General features: G+C 33.2%; 2 protein-coding genes across 3 annotated transcripts in view; one reads left to right on the top strand and one right to left on the bottom strand.

The window, feature by feature from the left end:
* The window catches only part of LOC123259575 (E3 ubiquitin-protein ligase AMFR-like), a 101,924-nt gene that overhangs the window by 50,659 nt on the left and 34,454 nt on the right, over positions 1-16,811 (top strand). The gene's annotated exons all lie outside the window — the stretch shown is intronic.
* On the bottom strand, positions 13,370-16,773 carry LOC123259579. 2 transcript variants are annotated; one of them, XM_044720174.1, is made up of 6 exons: positions 16,604-16,773; positions 16,243-16,529; positions 15,515-16,086; positions 14,362-14,466; positions 13,711-13,869; positions 13,370-13,506 (listed from the first exon to the last, which is right to left on the bottom strand). In XM_044720174.1, exons 1-6 carry the CDS (start codon positions 16,666-16,668, stop codon positions 13,438-13,440), a joined length of 1,257 nt encoding a protein of 418 aa, XP_044576109.1. In that variant the 5' UTR covers positions 16,669-16,773; the 3' UTR covers positions 13,370-13,437. The 2 variants fall into 2 exon arrangements, with proteins under 2 accessions (XP_044576109.1, XP_044576107.1); XM_044720172.1 differs by having other exon boundaries at positions 15,464-16,086.

Consider the following 16,811-nt stretch of genomic DNA (forward strand, 5'->3'; position numbering starts at 1 on the left):
CTAACAGCTGAGCTTGTTACCGACATAGTCTGCGCAGCACTTGAGTGGGGAAAGTTGCGCGCGCCGCTGGGTCCGTTTGAATTGCCACGGCGTATGACAAATAAAATTTTCAAGAAATTTTTTTTTTTAATCATTTATATAATCGTGTTTTTTAAAAATTATTATATGAATAATAAAAAATATAAATTTATATAATATGAGTATAAAATTTTGTTGTTAATACTTAACTAGTCAATGGCAAAATTAGAAAATTTTTCTTAATATTTTTTTAATTATTATTACTCATCGTTAAATATAAATTATCTTAATACTTTCCTAACCAAAAATAATTATAAGTTACTCTGTAAAATTATTTTAAAATCACAGTAAGATATTAAATATTATGCTTAGTTTAAAAAAACATTTTTTACAAAAGTAAATAATAATTTTTCATTGAAAAAATATATTTTTTTTCATACAACTTTAAAGTTAAAAATAATTCTGAGAATAATTTTTGAAAAACACGATTATTTAAATGATAAAAAAAAAAATTTATTGAAAATTTTATGTCATACGCCGTGGCAATTCAAACGGACCCAGCGGCGCGCGCAACTTTCTCCACTCAAGAGCTGCTCAGACTGTTCGGTAACAAGCTCAGCTGTTAGGCAAGTATTTTTTTTATTTAATTTTATTATTTTGTTATTAAAAATGAATATTTTTATAAAAAATTTGTAACCAATGGATTCAAAAAAACATTGAACTTTTATATTTATAACGTTTAAACAACTCCACAGAAAAAGTATTTCCCCACATATTGATTATAGTTAGCTGAAAGATTTTTTGCAAGTTTTTTATAAATAAAAAAAAATCGGCAACGAAATTTTGCATGAAAATTGTACCATTGGATTCCTTGAATTTTTTTGCATTTAAAAAAAAAAATACTTTGGCAATTACTTCCAGAAAAGTTTCATAGTGGGGACAGTAGACAAAAGTATTTCTTTAAAAAAAAAAAACGAAAATAATTTTTCATAAATAGTTTTGAAATTTTAACTTTTTATTAAAAAGCTTAACAAAGCCTTACAAAGTCAGAAAAATTTTTAATTTTACATAAAAACTTACAATATTTTCAAAATTTTAATTTCACACAAAGAAAAATAATTTTACATTACATATTTTTAAAATAAAAAATTTTTTGATTAATAAAAATTATCTTTTACAATAAATAATATTCTTATTGTTAATAATTCTGTAAAATATTTTATAAAAAACTTCAAATTCATTCAATCATTAATTAGACGTTTGTTATATTAATAATTTGCAATTATACATTAAAATTTTGAATATAATTTAATTATTCAATTTTTAAGTTTAAGTAACATTAAATAATTATGAAAATTAAGTTAGCCGAAATTTAAAAATTTTTAGAATTTTTGTTTATTAAAAAAATGATTAAAAAAAAAATTTCATTTGTAAAAAACTTTGAAAACTATGAGTGTAATTTTTAAAAAATATTTTTTAGCTCTAATTAATAAATAAAAAAAAATTAGCCAAACGGTTGACCCTGAAGGCCATCCCTTCAACTTTCCGGTAATTCCATACCTAGGCGCTTAAAATTGCACCAATGATGTTTTTGAGCTTTTCGAGCTCAAAAATACAATTTATGTAATATTTTGAGCTCTCCGAGCTCAAAGAGATGGCTTTTCTATGCTTTTGAGCTCTTCGAGCTCAAAAGTCTGATGGACGTTTCGTAGAACACTATTTTTTTAATTTTCAAATCGCAATAACTTTTGAATGAATTAACCGATTTTCACGCGGTTGGCAATATTCCACGCAATTTTTTCAATTCTATGATACACTTTGAAAAACATTAGCTGATTTTAGTATTATTAAATAATTAGAATTTTAATTATATACTTAATGTTAATCTGAGCGTCTTTAGAATATATTTGAATTATCGCATTTGCGCGCGCAGTTTCAAACTTAACCTCGCGCATGCGCAGTTGACTTTTCATGAAAACTGACAGCTAAATCTAATTTCGGGTAACAAATTGTCAAGTATTTTTCAATAAATCCCAAAGATGGCGCTGCAGTTGCTAATCTCAAAATTAATCCGAAATTTTACTGACGGAGTAAAAAGTATATCAATAATAGAGATGTACACTGATCACGTGACGAATAATTTTACAGACTTCTTACCGTCACAGAACGGTTTTGTGACCGATATTGTGTTAAGACGGTCACAAACTATCGCCATCTAGTGGAATTAACTTCAATTATAAATAATAATGTATTTTAGCGGTTATGTAGGGGAAGGACGGGCAAAAAGGATATGTTAATTTAAAAATGAAATAACAAATATATATTATAATCATATCTATTCTTAACTTTAACTATTAATTTTTTGGGTAATTGAAGTTTATAATTAAAGTAAAATAAAAATAAAAACAAAGAAATTCTTCTTTGAAATTAAAAAAAAAAAAAGTCAACATTATCCGTTTTGCCCTACAAGGGCGGGCAAAATGAATCTCAGGTCGCGCAAAACGAATACTGATTGGAAAATACATGTTAATCAAAACAATCGTCGCAATAATATAAACTGCGTCCCAAATATGAAGAAAAAAATTAGAAAAACGGTAGACCCTGAAGGCCATCCGTGCAACTTCCCGCTAATTTCATATCTAGGTGCTTAAAATTGCACTAATGATGTTTTTGAGCTTTCTGAGCTCAAAATTACAATTTATGTGTTATTTTGAGTTCTCTAAGTTTAAAGGGATAGCTTTTCTATGCTTTTGAGCTCTTCGAGCTCAAAAGTCTGCTAGAAGTTTGATAAAACAAAATTTTTCAAATTTTCAAACCGCCATCACTTTTAAATGAATTGACCGATTTTCACGCGGTTGGCAGCATTCAACGCAGTTTTTTCAGCCTCATGAAGAATCTTCAAGTTCGAATTGATAAAACTAGGAAATTCGAAGTAATTCCGAAAAAACACTTTTTTTGTTTTTTTTTTCGTCAACGATAACTCACGAACGAATTAACCGATTTTGACCGGACTGGCAGCGATCGACGTGGTTTTTTGATGTTAAGAGCTGATTAGTTTTTGAAATCGATCGGTAGAGCCGTTTGAAAGTTATTCCGAAAAGTGTCGAAATTATGTTAAAAAAATCCTGGATGGACGGCACGCCTGATCCCAAACATCGACGTCTGGCTTTCTCGGGAATACGGAGAAACGGACTTTTTCTTGACCCAGCTATTGACGGGACATGGGCAGTTCAATGCCTATCTTTTTAAGATGGGACTGCACAGCACACCAACGTGCAAATACTGCCCAGACAAAATTGACAACGTCGAGCACACGTTCTTTGAGTGTGACCGGTGGAAGGACTACAAAAGCAGTACTAATGAAACTATTGGCACCTCGCTCTCCTCTGAGAGCTTAGTAACCTGCATGATCAAAAAAGAAGATAACTGGTCATCTGTCGCAGCCTATGCGCAGCGTCTTTTAAAGGAAAAAATCGCAGAAAGAGACTAGTAACTAGGAGCAACCGTCGTGAGACGCAACACGGACTGGATTGAAGTAATGCTAACGCGGTCCCGATCCAGTCTTCCCCGTAACATCTATGGGGAAAGAGAGAGGAGGATGTTTAGTCGGTATTGTTGTCAATAATATTGACTTCCGAGTCCGACATACCCAGGACAAACATCTCGTCCTGGTATACGTAAATGTATTTGAACTCCTCTATAAAAAAAAAAAAAAAACACACACACACACACACACACACACACACACACACACACACACATACATACATACATACATAGTGACACCCTTGTCGGGACATGGGTGTTGTCGGGACATGGGTGTTTTCGAAAGTATCTACACCGCTTTAAGCACGATGACTCTTCGGAGTGCCCGTCCTGCCCAGGAGCTGCTGAAGACGCGGAGCACGTCTTCTTTGTATGTCCTCGTTTCGATCCACAGCGTGAAGAACTGGAGAGGATCCTGAACCAGAGAATGCAACCAGATTCACTAGTGGAAGCAATGTTGTCATCAGAAGCTGCCTGGAACGCTACCAACACGTTTGCAACAGAAGTCCTTAAAGACTTGCGTTCCACCGAAAGAAGAAGAGCAAATAGCAGAAGATAGAAGGAAGGTAGTTAACACCTTAGCCACCAGAAGGAAGAGCAGTAGCTAGATCCTCCCTTCACGAAGTAATGCCTGACGGCGGTTTCCATGAGGGATTAGAGGAAAGAAGGAAAAGGGGTTTAGGGTTTAGTGGGTAGGGGCGTTAGTGTCGAGTTTTAATATGACGCTGCGTCGAGTCGCCACATATCCAGGCCAAACAACTATGCCTAGAATCCGTAAAAAGGATTCCCCCCCCTCTAAGGGGAAAAAAAAAAAAAAAAAAAACATAGTGACACCCTCGCGGGAATAGTCAGGGAAGCTTCCTAGGACCTCAAAACGTCGAGATCTGATGAAAACTCGATTTTCGAAAAACGGGGTAAAACCAATAAGTTCCCAATTTTTGATAATTTTCAATTTTCTTAGCGGGAAGTTAAAAACCGCCACGGGACGTCTACGTAGTTGTATTTGACGGTAACAATTGTGACCGGGCTTGTGACTGTCATTTGCACAATAAGTGTGTTGAAAAAAAATTTGAGACGTCATTTAGGTACCGTAACAAAACGGTATTTATGACGGTCTCGTCACATAAAATCAAAATACCGGTAAATCCACTGACGGGATCCTACACAACTTAGCCAAGTTGTTTCGAAGTTCACTCAAAATCTTTCACTGCAGGAATCTGTATTGAATCTGTACTGAAGTTGCTTAAGAAATTCAAATAAATCTAAAGCGACATCTGAACCAAAGTTATTGACAAGAATTTATTTGTAGAAGGCTGGCTAAAAGTTATAATGAGATTGCTGTGAAAAACGATGTCAAGCTTGACTATAACATATTTTGAAAAATTTTTCAGCTGTTGTATATATTTTAGCCTCTAAGTTATATCAAAAATATTTACAAATATTAAGAAATAAATAGCAATCAAATTTTTAACTCAGAAAGTTTATCTTAAAATGCAACAAACTTTGAGGCAATTATTTCTGCAATACTTTTAAAAAAATAAATGCGTTAACTTAAATCATACGATTTTATTACTCATTTGACAAACTGTTTATTATTTACAATTCATAAATATAAGTAATTTGAGGAAATTAAACAAAATTTTTTGTTTGAAAATTTTTATTAAAAAGAAAAATAAAAAATATACATATATGTTTAATGGAGAAATTTAATGATTCATCTGCACACATTATGAGGATAAATTATTCTATCTACAATACATTCATTTAAAAAGCATAATTAAAAAATCCTCGTTTTTAATTGAATTTTACACATATTTATACTTTATTATATTTAGTATATTGCAAAACAAATAATAATTCAATTCACTAGTATAAACATTACCTTATGTAGTCATTGACCAAAATTGTGATGCAAGAAAATTTTAAGAGTCCGTTTATCTTGAAGCACAAAAATACATTTTTAAACCTATAAGTTTTCCTTGACATTAAAAAGCTTCATTTAGTTAATGTAGTTCCTGATCTACAGCAAAAAAGAAATGGAACAACAATCAAATAATTAAATTTCTTAAAAACACCAAGGTACTATTCATACATATATATGCAAAATAAATATAAATAGTAATGTGACCTTTAATTTTTTTGTTTGCTAATGAACAAGTAAATAGATAAAATTATTACTTATAGTGGTACTAAAATTACTATGAATTTTCATTTACAAAGAATTTAAATATCATTTTATGCGCTTACAATTATTTTCAATTTATATTATATTTTTAATATCAGTTATAATAATAATTGTAATAATAAATATAACAATAATTATTATTATCGATAGAAATTTGAGGTATTTTGTTATATCAGACTAATTTTTGCACTTTTTTGATAGTTATTTCACTTTCAAGCCGTCAAGATTTGTCTGAAAATGAATTAAATACCGACATAAAAAATAAAATTTGATATATTATATTAAACTCGACACTTCGCAACCGATTTACAAATATGAATCTGAATAAGAATTTAATTAAATTATAATAATATGGAATACATAAATAATACGTGAGCTTGAAGTTGGTTCAAATTTGCTTGGGTGTACTTAAGAAGGGTTTATATTTTTTCTCTCTCGCTCTCTATTGGACAAACGAGAGTATCTCTGTCATACTTGTACAACTTATGGAATCTTAAAACGGATTTAATGCATAAATAAATGAAAATTTTCCAAAAAAGCGCTTCGCTCTTCGATGGATAATTTAATTATCTATCGAAAAGCGAAGCGTTTTTTTCAAAATTTTATCTTATTCATGAGGAAAACTCGTTTGAAAATCAACTATCAACCGCTCTTAATTACAGCTCTTAAGTATAGCTTTATCTATTATCTTAGCTATTTCCGTCTGAATATCGGACAAGTTGAACAGCACGCTGATCTGGGAGAACGCAGCCAGCACGTTGATAATCTTTTGATTTGATTTCGCTATTTCTAGGAAAGTCGCAACAACAATTAAATTGTTAAGTAACGTAAGCATATCTTAACTATCAAAAATTTATACTGTAAGCGTTACCAAAAAATAGGTACTTTAGATATGGTAAATCTCTCTATACTTCTACGTGTAAAAGATGCTGAATATTTACTGAAAGAGCGGAAAAGCGGGGATCAGGTTTAGGTCTGGATATCTCAATTAAAACGCGTAAATTATTATCAAAATTAACACTAGCAATTTATTTACATTAAATACACTCAATATTTAATATGTTAAATAGCGGATTGTTAAGATAAAAGCGGATTTATAATTTACAGCGTGGTTTGCAAAAGCGAAGCCGGTTGACACGTGGTTGAACACTTTGCCGGCACTGAAAAAGCGGTAAAAATAATGTACAAATAACCCAACTTATCTGTAACAAACTAAAGCGAATTATTAACAATTAATTTAAGCAAATTAAATTATTAAATAAGCGAAATGCGGTTTATTAACGAAAAGCGAAAGTAAAGAAATACTAATGGCGACTTGATGCAGCGAAAGCGTAGAAGCGAAAGATAATAATAATAATGCGTCTTCTTCCTCGTCGACTTGGGGAAGAAGGCTGATTGCGCATGTCAGCGGAGCGATCAGCCAATCACACCACCGAGACATGGCGTGATCAGTCAAGCTAAGCATTCATAGGCGGTTAGTTTTTGGGGGAACTAGCGGTGGACAGGTGCGTCTCTTGAATTTGGGAGTCCCCCAGGAGCGAGTTAATCGCTACTGGGCCTTGTTCACCGAACAGATGCAATTTCGAAAATTAATTACTCAAAAACGGTGCGGTGAATTGATCTGAAATTTTGGTGGTGAATTATTAATATATTTATCTTTCTGTCACAGGGTTTTTATTCCCTGTGTGCGTCCCTCCCTGCGCCTAAATTTGGCAACAGATCCACACTCGGTGTGTCTCTGAATTTATTATTTTATATTGATTTATGAATTTATTTATTGAATTTAATATTATTAGTATTATTTATATTTGAAATTTCTAATATTATGGTTATTAATTTAAGAATTAATTTTATCTTTATTTCAGACATTTATAATGAATTATTTGTAATTTATTATTATTATTATTATTATTTGTGTGCATTGCCGTAAATCATTGGCATATAGTACCTAATTTTGCTATGAGTGATAAATCATAGCCTTTACTCGCACGGGTGAGGCCCTACAATATCGATCGCGAGCAAAGAGTTCATTGAATTAGGGAAAATGGCTAGAGAGGCCCTTTTTGTCGAACACGAGGCCTCGAACGGTTTACGGTGACAAAAATTGAGCAGACACGCGGTGGCCCGCTTGGTGTGAGGTAGGCACGCGGGACCTCCGCTATTGTAAGGAGTGTGGATTTGGTGCCTTGGTCTGAGTTTCCTTTTCTGGTGAGTACTCACAAGTTGAGATCAATTAATATCCGCACACCGCTGTCTCCTGGCTTAAATAAGTTATTCTTTTACTGTCCAACTAAAATCACTATCGATTGATCGGGTCGATCCCGTAGCGAGTAAGGGTTATCATAAGGGAATATTTGTACCTGTCCCGAAAGCCGCGTGTTGGGTCCTCGATACGGCCAGTAATTTTTATAATTATTATTGTCAAATTAGGTTTATTATTTTGCGTCATTGACAATTATTATTGTCAAACATTAACTATCATTACAAGTATTATTTTCAAGCGCAATTCAGATTTAATATTCTTAAATTTTAATTACTGTTACGATTATTGTTTTGATTGCGGTTATTATTATTCTCGAACGCAATATTGTAAAATAAGTTGAAGAAAAATTTATATGTTAATCACGAATTCCATAAAGGATTTATTTTGTTATTTAAAGGATAAATTTAGTTTTAAGTAACTTTGTTTTTGAATAAATAATTTATTTATTTTTATTGAAATTTTCTGATACATTAATAATTAATGTATGAAAGCTGATTCCCGGATTCCTTTCCTATGACTCATCTTCCTATCTTAGTTAAATAATCTAGGATATTAGTTTATAATTATTTAGTTATTGTTTTTGATTCCAAATAATATCCTCATCTCGACTTTGATTATTTCGTGATTTATTTTCCATTCTCATCAATTTAAATCGTTAATTGATCGTCCGGCGCGGCCCCTGGAATTTTTATTATTTTTGGTAATTTTCATAAAAAAATTACCTGGCGTCCAAATGTGCACTAACCCAGCCTGAGGGGTTTCCGGGTTAATTTTATTATATGTTTAAAAAGGGCGAGCGTAAAATACCCTACCCAGCCGATATCTCCGCCATCGGTCGAATTTAGTTGAATTTTGGGGAAAAGTATTGTTACATTTCAATAAAAAAAATTAGGAAAACGGTTGACCCTAAAGGCCATCCCTGCAACTTCCCACAAATTCCGTTAATACCTAGCCGTTTTTTTTTGAGCTCTTCGAGCTCAAAAATACAATCTGTGTTTTCTTTTGAGTTCTCCAAGCTCAAAAAGATACCTTTTCTATGCTTTTGAGCTCTTTGAGCTAAAAACTCTAATAGAAGTTTCATAGAACACTATTTTTTGAATTTTCAAACCACAATAACTTTTGAATAAATGAATAAATGAACCGATTTTTACGCGGTTGGCGGCATTCTACTCGGTTTTTTAAGCCTCATAAAGAATTTCTAAGTTTCAATTGGTCAAACTAGAAATTTCGGAGTAACTCCGAAAAAACACCTTTTTTGTTTTTCTTTCGTTCACGATATCTCTCGAACGAATCAACCGATTTTGACCGAATTGGCAGCGATCGACGTGGTTTTTCAAGGTTGAGAGCTGATTAGTTTTTGGAATCGATCGGTAGAGACGTTTAAAAGTTATCCCAAAAAACCACTTCAGAAAAAATTTTTTTTCCTATTTTTTTTTAGATTTCTCCAAATTTCTCAAAATCCATCGGTCCGAATCGGTTCAAATTAACAGGAAATCTAAGTTTGGCAAAGCCCTTTCGAATGGCACCAACCGCGATGAAATCGGTTCAATCGTTCAAAAGTTATAAGAGATTTACATACTTACACACACACACACACACACACACACACACACACACACACACACACACACACACACACACACACACACACACACACACACACACACACACACACACACACACACACACACACACACACACACACACACACACGCACACACACACACACGCACACACACACACACACACACACACACACACACACACACACACACACACACACACACACACACACACACACACACACACATATACTACGTTGTTTCCCCAACAGCTGGTATTCACCTGCAAGTTGGAGCAGCTCAATTCTGAAGACATCCCAACTATCACGTTGGACGAGTTGATAGAGACAGTAAATCGAGTAGGGAATAATAAGGCGCCGGGATTGGACGGAATTCCTAATATTGCTCTGAAATCAATCCTTAGGGCAGCACCAACATTATTCCTGGACGTTTACGATACATGCCTGAAGGAAGGGACTTTTCCCCAGAAGTGGAAACAGCAACGGCTAGTGTTACTTCCGAAGGGGAAAAAGCCGCCGGAAGAACCGTCATCCTACCGACCACTCTGCATGTTAGACACGGCCGGCAAGATATTCGAGCGCATAATTCATCAGAGAATAGAGGCTTTAGTCGATCCACTCCTAGCAGAGAACCAGTTTGGTTTCCGAAAAGGACGGTCAACTCTGGATGCTATCAAATTGGTTGTTGATATAGCCAAGGATGCAATCGCCGGAACGAGATGGAAAGGTGGAAAGAAGAAATACTGCTTGGTGGCTGCTTTGGACATCAAGAATGCCTTCAACTCCGCTAACTGGGACTGCGTTATGCGGGCTCTAGAAGAAAAAAACATACCAGGATACCTTCGCAGAATAGTAGCGAGCTACTTCACGAACAGGCTCCTGAAATATGACACGACGAATGGTACGGAAGTGTACGAAATCTCCGGAGGAGTGCCACAGGGATCAGTCTTAGGTCCTCTGCTATGGAACATCATGTATGATGGCCTCCTGAGAATAGCATTGCCTACGGGAGTCAAACTTGTAGCATATGCGGATGACGTAGCTGTCGTGATTGTCGCAAAGCACCTCGAAGAGATAGAAATGGCATTTGATATTACATTCAGACGAGTCAATTTGTGGATGGACATGATGAACTTGCAACTAGCCAAGCATAAAACCGAGGCAGTGCTCATCACCAGCAGAAAAACGGTAGAAACCATCAAGTTGAGAGTCGGAGAACAAGAAATCACATCACAACCATTTATCCGTTATCTGGGAGTGATGCTGGATGCACGACTCAACTTCAAACAGCAGGTGGAACATGTCAGTGCCAAAGCGTCAGTAGTGAGGGCTAGTCTCGCACGGCTGATGCCTAACATCGGAGGCCCAATGCAGAGCAGGAGGCTACTATTGTCATCAGTAGTCACATCAGTGCTCACTTACGGAATATCCATTTGGGCTGATGCACTGGAAACCCAAGAATCATGGAGAAAAGCTGGACCAATATACCGACTGAGTGCCCTACGAGTAGCTAGTGCCTTCCGCACTATATCAGAAGAAGCAGTGTGCGTCATTGCTGGAACCCTACCTCTTAGAGTTCTAGCAGAGGAAAGACGGGCCTTTTACCAACGAAAAAGGTCAACTGCACTGAGCCCGGAAGAACTTAGAATTGAAGAACGGCAGAAGAGCATAGGCCGATGGCAACTACAATGGGATGCTGCAGAGAAGGGTAGGTGGACGCACTGTCTCATACCTCGGGTCGACATTTGGCTTAACCGGAATCACGGTGAGGTCAATTACTATCTTACGCAGATGTTGTCGGGACATGGGTGTTTTCGAGAGTATCTACACCGCTTTAAGCACGATGACTCTTCGGAGTGCCCGTCCTGCCCAGGAGCTGCTGAAGACGCGGAGCACGTCTTCTTTGTATGTCCTCGTTTTGATCCACAGCGTGAAGAACTGGAGAGGATCCTGAACCAGAGAATGCAACCAGATTCACTAGTAGAAGCAATGTTGTCATCAGAAGCTGCCTGGAACGCTACCAACACGTTTGCAACAGAAGTCCTTAAAGACTTGCGTTCCACCGAAAGAAAAAGAGCAAATAGCAGAAGATAGAAGGAATATAGTTAACACCTTAGCCACCAGAAGGAAGAGCAGTAGCTAGATCCTCCCTTCACGAAGTAATGCCTGACGGCGGTTTCCATGAGGGATTAGAGGAAAGAAGGAAAAGGGGTTTAGGGTTTAGTGGGTAGGGGCGTTAGTGTCGAGTTAGTATGACGCTGCGTCGAGTCGCCACATATCCAGGCCAAACAGCTATGCCTAGAATCCGTAAAAAGGATTCCCCCCCCTACAAAAAAAAAAAAAAAAAAACACACACACACACACACACACACACACACACACACACACACACACACACACACACACACACACACACATATATATATATACACATACACATACATAGTGACACCTCGCGGGAATAGTCAGGGAAGCTTCCTAGGACCTCAAAACGTCGAGATCTGATGAAAACTCGATTTTCGAAAAACGGGGTAAAACCAATAACTTCCCAATTTTTCGAAAATCTTCGATTTTCTTAACGGGAAGTTAAAAATTTCATAATTTTCTTGAAATATGCTTTTCACGTACTATACGTACTACCTTAAGATTGTAAACCGTGTGGATATTTTCAGCATTTAATACATAAGTCTTTAATGATTAATCGGCTAAATCGAGATTTTCAGTTGAAGACGTATTATTCAGTAATATCCGTATTGAAGAATGAAGCTATAGAAAGTGATTGTATTGATCATCCGTAATTATTCATCGAGTCACAACAATTAATGTATATAAAAGTAGTTAGCGAAATTCGGTAGCTTTAAAATGACATAATTTGTGTAATTGGCGAGGAATTCGGGCAAATTCACGTGGACAATATAGTTGGAGATTCATCAATTTGTTAGACAATAATTTTATTTAAAAAATTTGTAATTTCTGTGGTTTGCATTTCTCAAACACTAAATATTCAATACTTTTTATCATTGCGCCTAAACGCACTAAATTCATATAGTCAAATGATACTTATTGAACTAGATCTATTGAAAGATCATGCAAAGCAGACTTTCCTTTATTGTGATCAATATCTAAAAGTGATCTATACGCATAATCTGTTCGTAATTTATAATTATTACCGGTAAAACGCTTAGATCCCATATACAAAGAGCCTTTTTCATAACATTTTAAGCACGGATATACTGAATTATGGCCGTAATGCTTTAAAACATATGCACCGGCATGAGCATCAGCAACGAAACATCGAAGTTTTATTGAAAATTTTTTACTTTTATATTCTATGCCCCCGTATTTGATAGTTGAGTTAATTTCTTTAACAAAATCTGAAAAAATTCTGAAAAAAAGTTGGTTTACTTTCTCTTTTGTAAATACTCTCAAGTTCTGGCTTATTGTACTGTAAGTTTACAACGCGAAATTGAATGGGCCACAACTGTATTTTTGTATTTAATTCCACTCCATTCAAGTACTAAAATCTAGTAGCGGGGGGGGGGGGATTTATGAAACAAAAGTTGATTGGCTGCAGATAAAAAAGACTGTCAACATTATCGTAATTAAATACATTTCTTTAAAAATAATTTCTAAATTTATAGTTGAATTTACTTTCAGTGAAAATTTGTTTTTAGTTTTCAAATTACTCAAAAAAAGTTGTTTGTTTTATTTTATACATATTAAATTAATTTTTGGTAAATAAATATTGAAGTTTATATTTGCAATCGATGAATTTATTTATCTCAAAATTCATAATACAGTTATTTTTTTACTACAAAGTCATTCGAGTGATATTATTTATCATTAATTATCATCATCGTTACTATGCACAGTATTGAGGATTGCAAAATACGAATAAGAATTTTGTATAACCTGAAAGAAAATAATAAAATTATTTATTGATGTTTATAAATATTGATAAGAATAACAAGTACTGTATGCAAAATTTTTTTAGCTTTTAGAGATAGACTTTGTAGCTTAAATTTTTTTTTAAAAGCCACAATTTATACTAGGAACCTCACAGTTACTGTAAAAAAATTTTTCACAATATATAATTTTTAATTAAAGAATATTCACCTTTAAATAGGTCGCCAAAGACAAAACAAAAAATTTCCCAGCTGTTATTTTCAATGGACATCTGCTCTCTATCAAAGAATTTATCACAAGATGACGCTCATTTTTATTTAATTGCGATTCCCAACCGGAGTTATATTGACTAATGTGCAACATTTCAGTCTGCTTGGAGTCAAAATAATTAAGAAATGAGCTTATATAAATAATTTTGTAAATTGGTAGAGTTCATTTCTTTGATTTGAGGTAATGAACAATAAATGAGACAACTGTTAGTTACGTTGATGAACATGTATTCTAATTACATAATGTTTGTGTTCAATGAATTTGTACATATGAACAAATTAGCGCATGCAATAATGATTTTTTTATTTTTAGATCGACAAAAATATTTACTAGATAGATAAAGAACAATTTGTTCATTTTTTGATTATTTCTAAATATTTAGCAATAATTTTTTTATTATTAATAAATATTTATTAACAGTAATTAATCTTTTACTCTTAAAAAATAATAAAAAAATTTTTTGATTGGAAAAATTCATTTAAATATTTACTTCAAGCATAATTATTTGACATTGCCTAAAATTTAACAATAAAAATATTTTTGATAATGATATTTTTAAAGTAAAAACAATTATTAAATTAATGTAATTACTTCTTCTATTAATGAGTTACCAAAAAAACACCAGTAAAATAAATGTGACAACTCTGCTGATAATAATATTGAACTTTTAAAAACCGCTGCTTTATTACTTTTATTCTGTAAAAAAATTAAAAAAAAATCATTTTGATTATTAATGTCTCAATATTTAGTAACAGTGGGGTGTTTTATTTGAAAAGTTTTTTTTTTCGATAAAAATCTGGTTGGTCTAAGGAATCGGAGATGTTTGCTCGGGTCTACAATAGGCCAATATCCGCTGGTAATCAAAGCTTTGCAAGAGCTGTATTAGGTTAAGTAATAAAAATATGCTGTATGAACAATTCCAAGTAATAAATAACTTGCTGATATTTAAAAAAAAAAAAAAAATTGGCAAAATCTCTAAACCGCTATATGGTTATAAAATTATTAATATTATTATTAATCTCGAGAACGAGGCTCGTAGTATAATTTAACGATTAAACAAGCACCCCTAAGACGTGCGAAGTTTGATCGTAATTATACTACGAGCCTCGTTCGAAGAGATTAAGGTCCCACCCTCAAAGAAGATCTTTGAAGTCCCAATCCCTGGAAAGAAGGAAGATAAGCTTGTCCAAATTTTAACCTCTTAAGTAAGTTTATCTCTAAAATATGAAGAGTAGAGGGAGTAACCGAGGTAGGTGAACCGATGTTTTTAGTTTTTTCTAAACAAGTTGTGCACTCTAGTGACTATTGAGGTAACTACATGGTTATAAAATTATTAATATTATTATTAATCTCTTTGAACGAGGCTCGTAGCATAATTACGATCAAACTTCGCACGCCTTCGGCGTGCTCGTTTAATCGTTAAATTATACGAGTCAATTAAAGGAAAAAGAGTCAAAGGTTATTTCGAAGAACATTAAATTAATTATAAATTACAGTTTTAATAAATAAAAAAGTGACTTTAAATAGAAAAAATTCAATAGAAAAAATAAAGGGTGTGCTTTGAATTAAAATTAAGAGCTGAAATTTTCAAGGAATTTTTTTTTCAGAGTTTTAACAAGAAAAAAAAAAGATCACTTCAGATAAAACACCCTGAGTTACATTAATAATGTTGTTTATATTATTACAAACATACTATAACAATTTGAAATAAACAGAGACAGACAAATGAACAAGTTATAAATACTGTTAAAAATTGAAGAACACTAAAAAGTTCATTGTATTTATTGACATTATCAATTATTCGGCGATAATGTTTCAAGCACGTCTTATATCTGAGAGCAAACGAATCCTTTTCAACATTAGCTTCGTCATCATTGAACGGTATATATGATTGTATTAGGGTTTGTTCATCGCTAACTTTGAAATATTTGTAATTCCTTATTATATCGTAATTTTTTTTGCTCATTTTGAAGGTCGCACGAGGCATTTGCCAGTTTTGACAATGTTGAAAATTAGCTTGTAGTACTACTAGTTGAACATTTATCCATCTTATTAATTCAATAATTGATGTTTCGATTATGAGTATCCACAGGCAACTCATGAATACTGTCCAAAATTGCATGAAAAAGGCTATTTCGTAGGTCGGACTTACAGTTGTATTGTACGGAAAAATTCCACGTAACGCCAACTTTGTATCTGTTTCTGCGGACATAGCTGTTAGTGCAATAACAGTGCCTGATAATATTGTAGCAATGGCAAAGTAATCGAAATTTTGATAAAATAATGTTGTTCTTATTTTTGTTAATACACCTAGATCTTAAAAAATAAATTTTATTTGTTATAAATATCATGCTTTACAAAATAAATATAAAAGAATAAAAAATTTTTAGTTATTTTATCTAAAATAAAAAACAAAAATTTTTAATGAAAAAAAAATGATTAATGGAACTAAAAAATGATTCGTTGAGTTACCTGAAGAATAACGTAAGTTGTCAATATTGAAATGAATATCTTCAATAAGCTGACGAATGCTCCGTTGATTTTGAACCACCGCAAAAGTCTTAATAAGTATTCCGAGCATTGGGAATAAGTAACCCACGTCATTGGTTACTGCTTCTAAATCTTTTATATTGATATATACATCGGCACCCATTGTTGCAAGAGTTGCTATTACGATAATCCAATTGACTACTCTAATTATGGCATTGAGAATTTTCATAGCAATTTTTGGTGAATCAAAATCAAAAATACCAAGGCATCTACAGTTGATAAAAAAAAAAAAAAAAATAATTATTACGACTATTTCATAAATTAATTTTTTTTAATATTTAACTGAATTAATTTTAACGAAATATCTAATGTTACTCGATGTGTTCTGATTGGCGAGATTTTCGACATTTTTTGTTGGAAATTTATAATCAGAATGTTTTTAATTCCTCTAACTTATATTCCGATAATCAGGAACAGATAACAATAGTGACGACTAGAATTTTTTTTGTCTTTATTTTCTAAAGAGGATAAAAAGTCCGTGTAAATGATAA

This window comes from Cotesia glomerata, linkage group LG2, assembly GCF_020080835.1.
Source record: "Cotesia glomerata isolate CgM1 linkage group LG2, MPM_Cglom_v2.3, whole genome shotgun sequence".
Classification (NCBI taxonomy): domain Eukaryota; kingdom Metazoa; phylum Arthropoda; class Insecta; order Hymenoptera; family Braconidae; genus Cotesia; species Cotesia glomerata.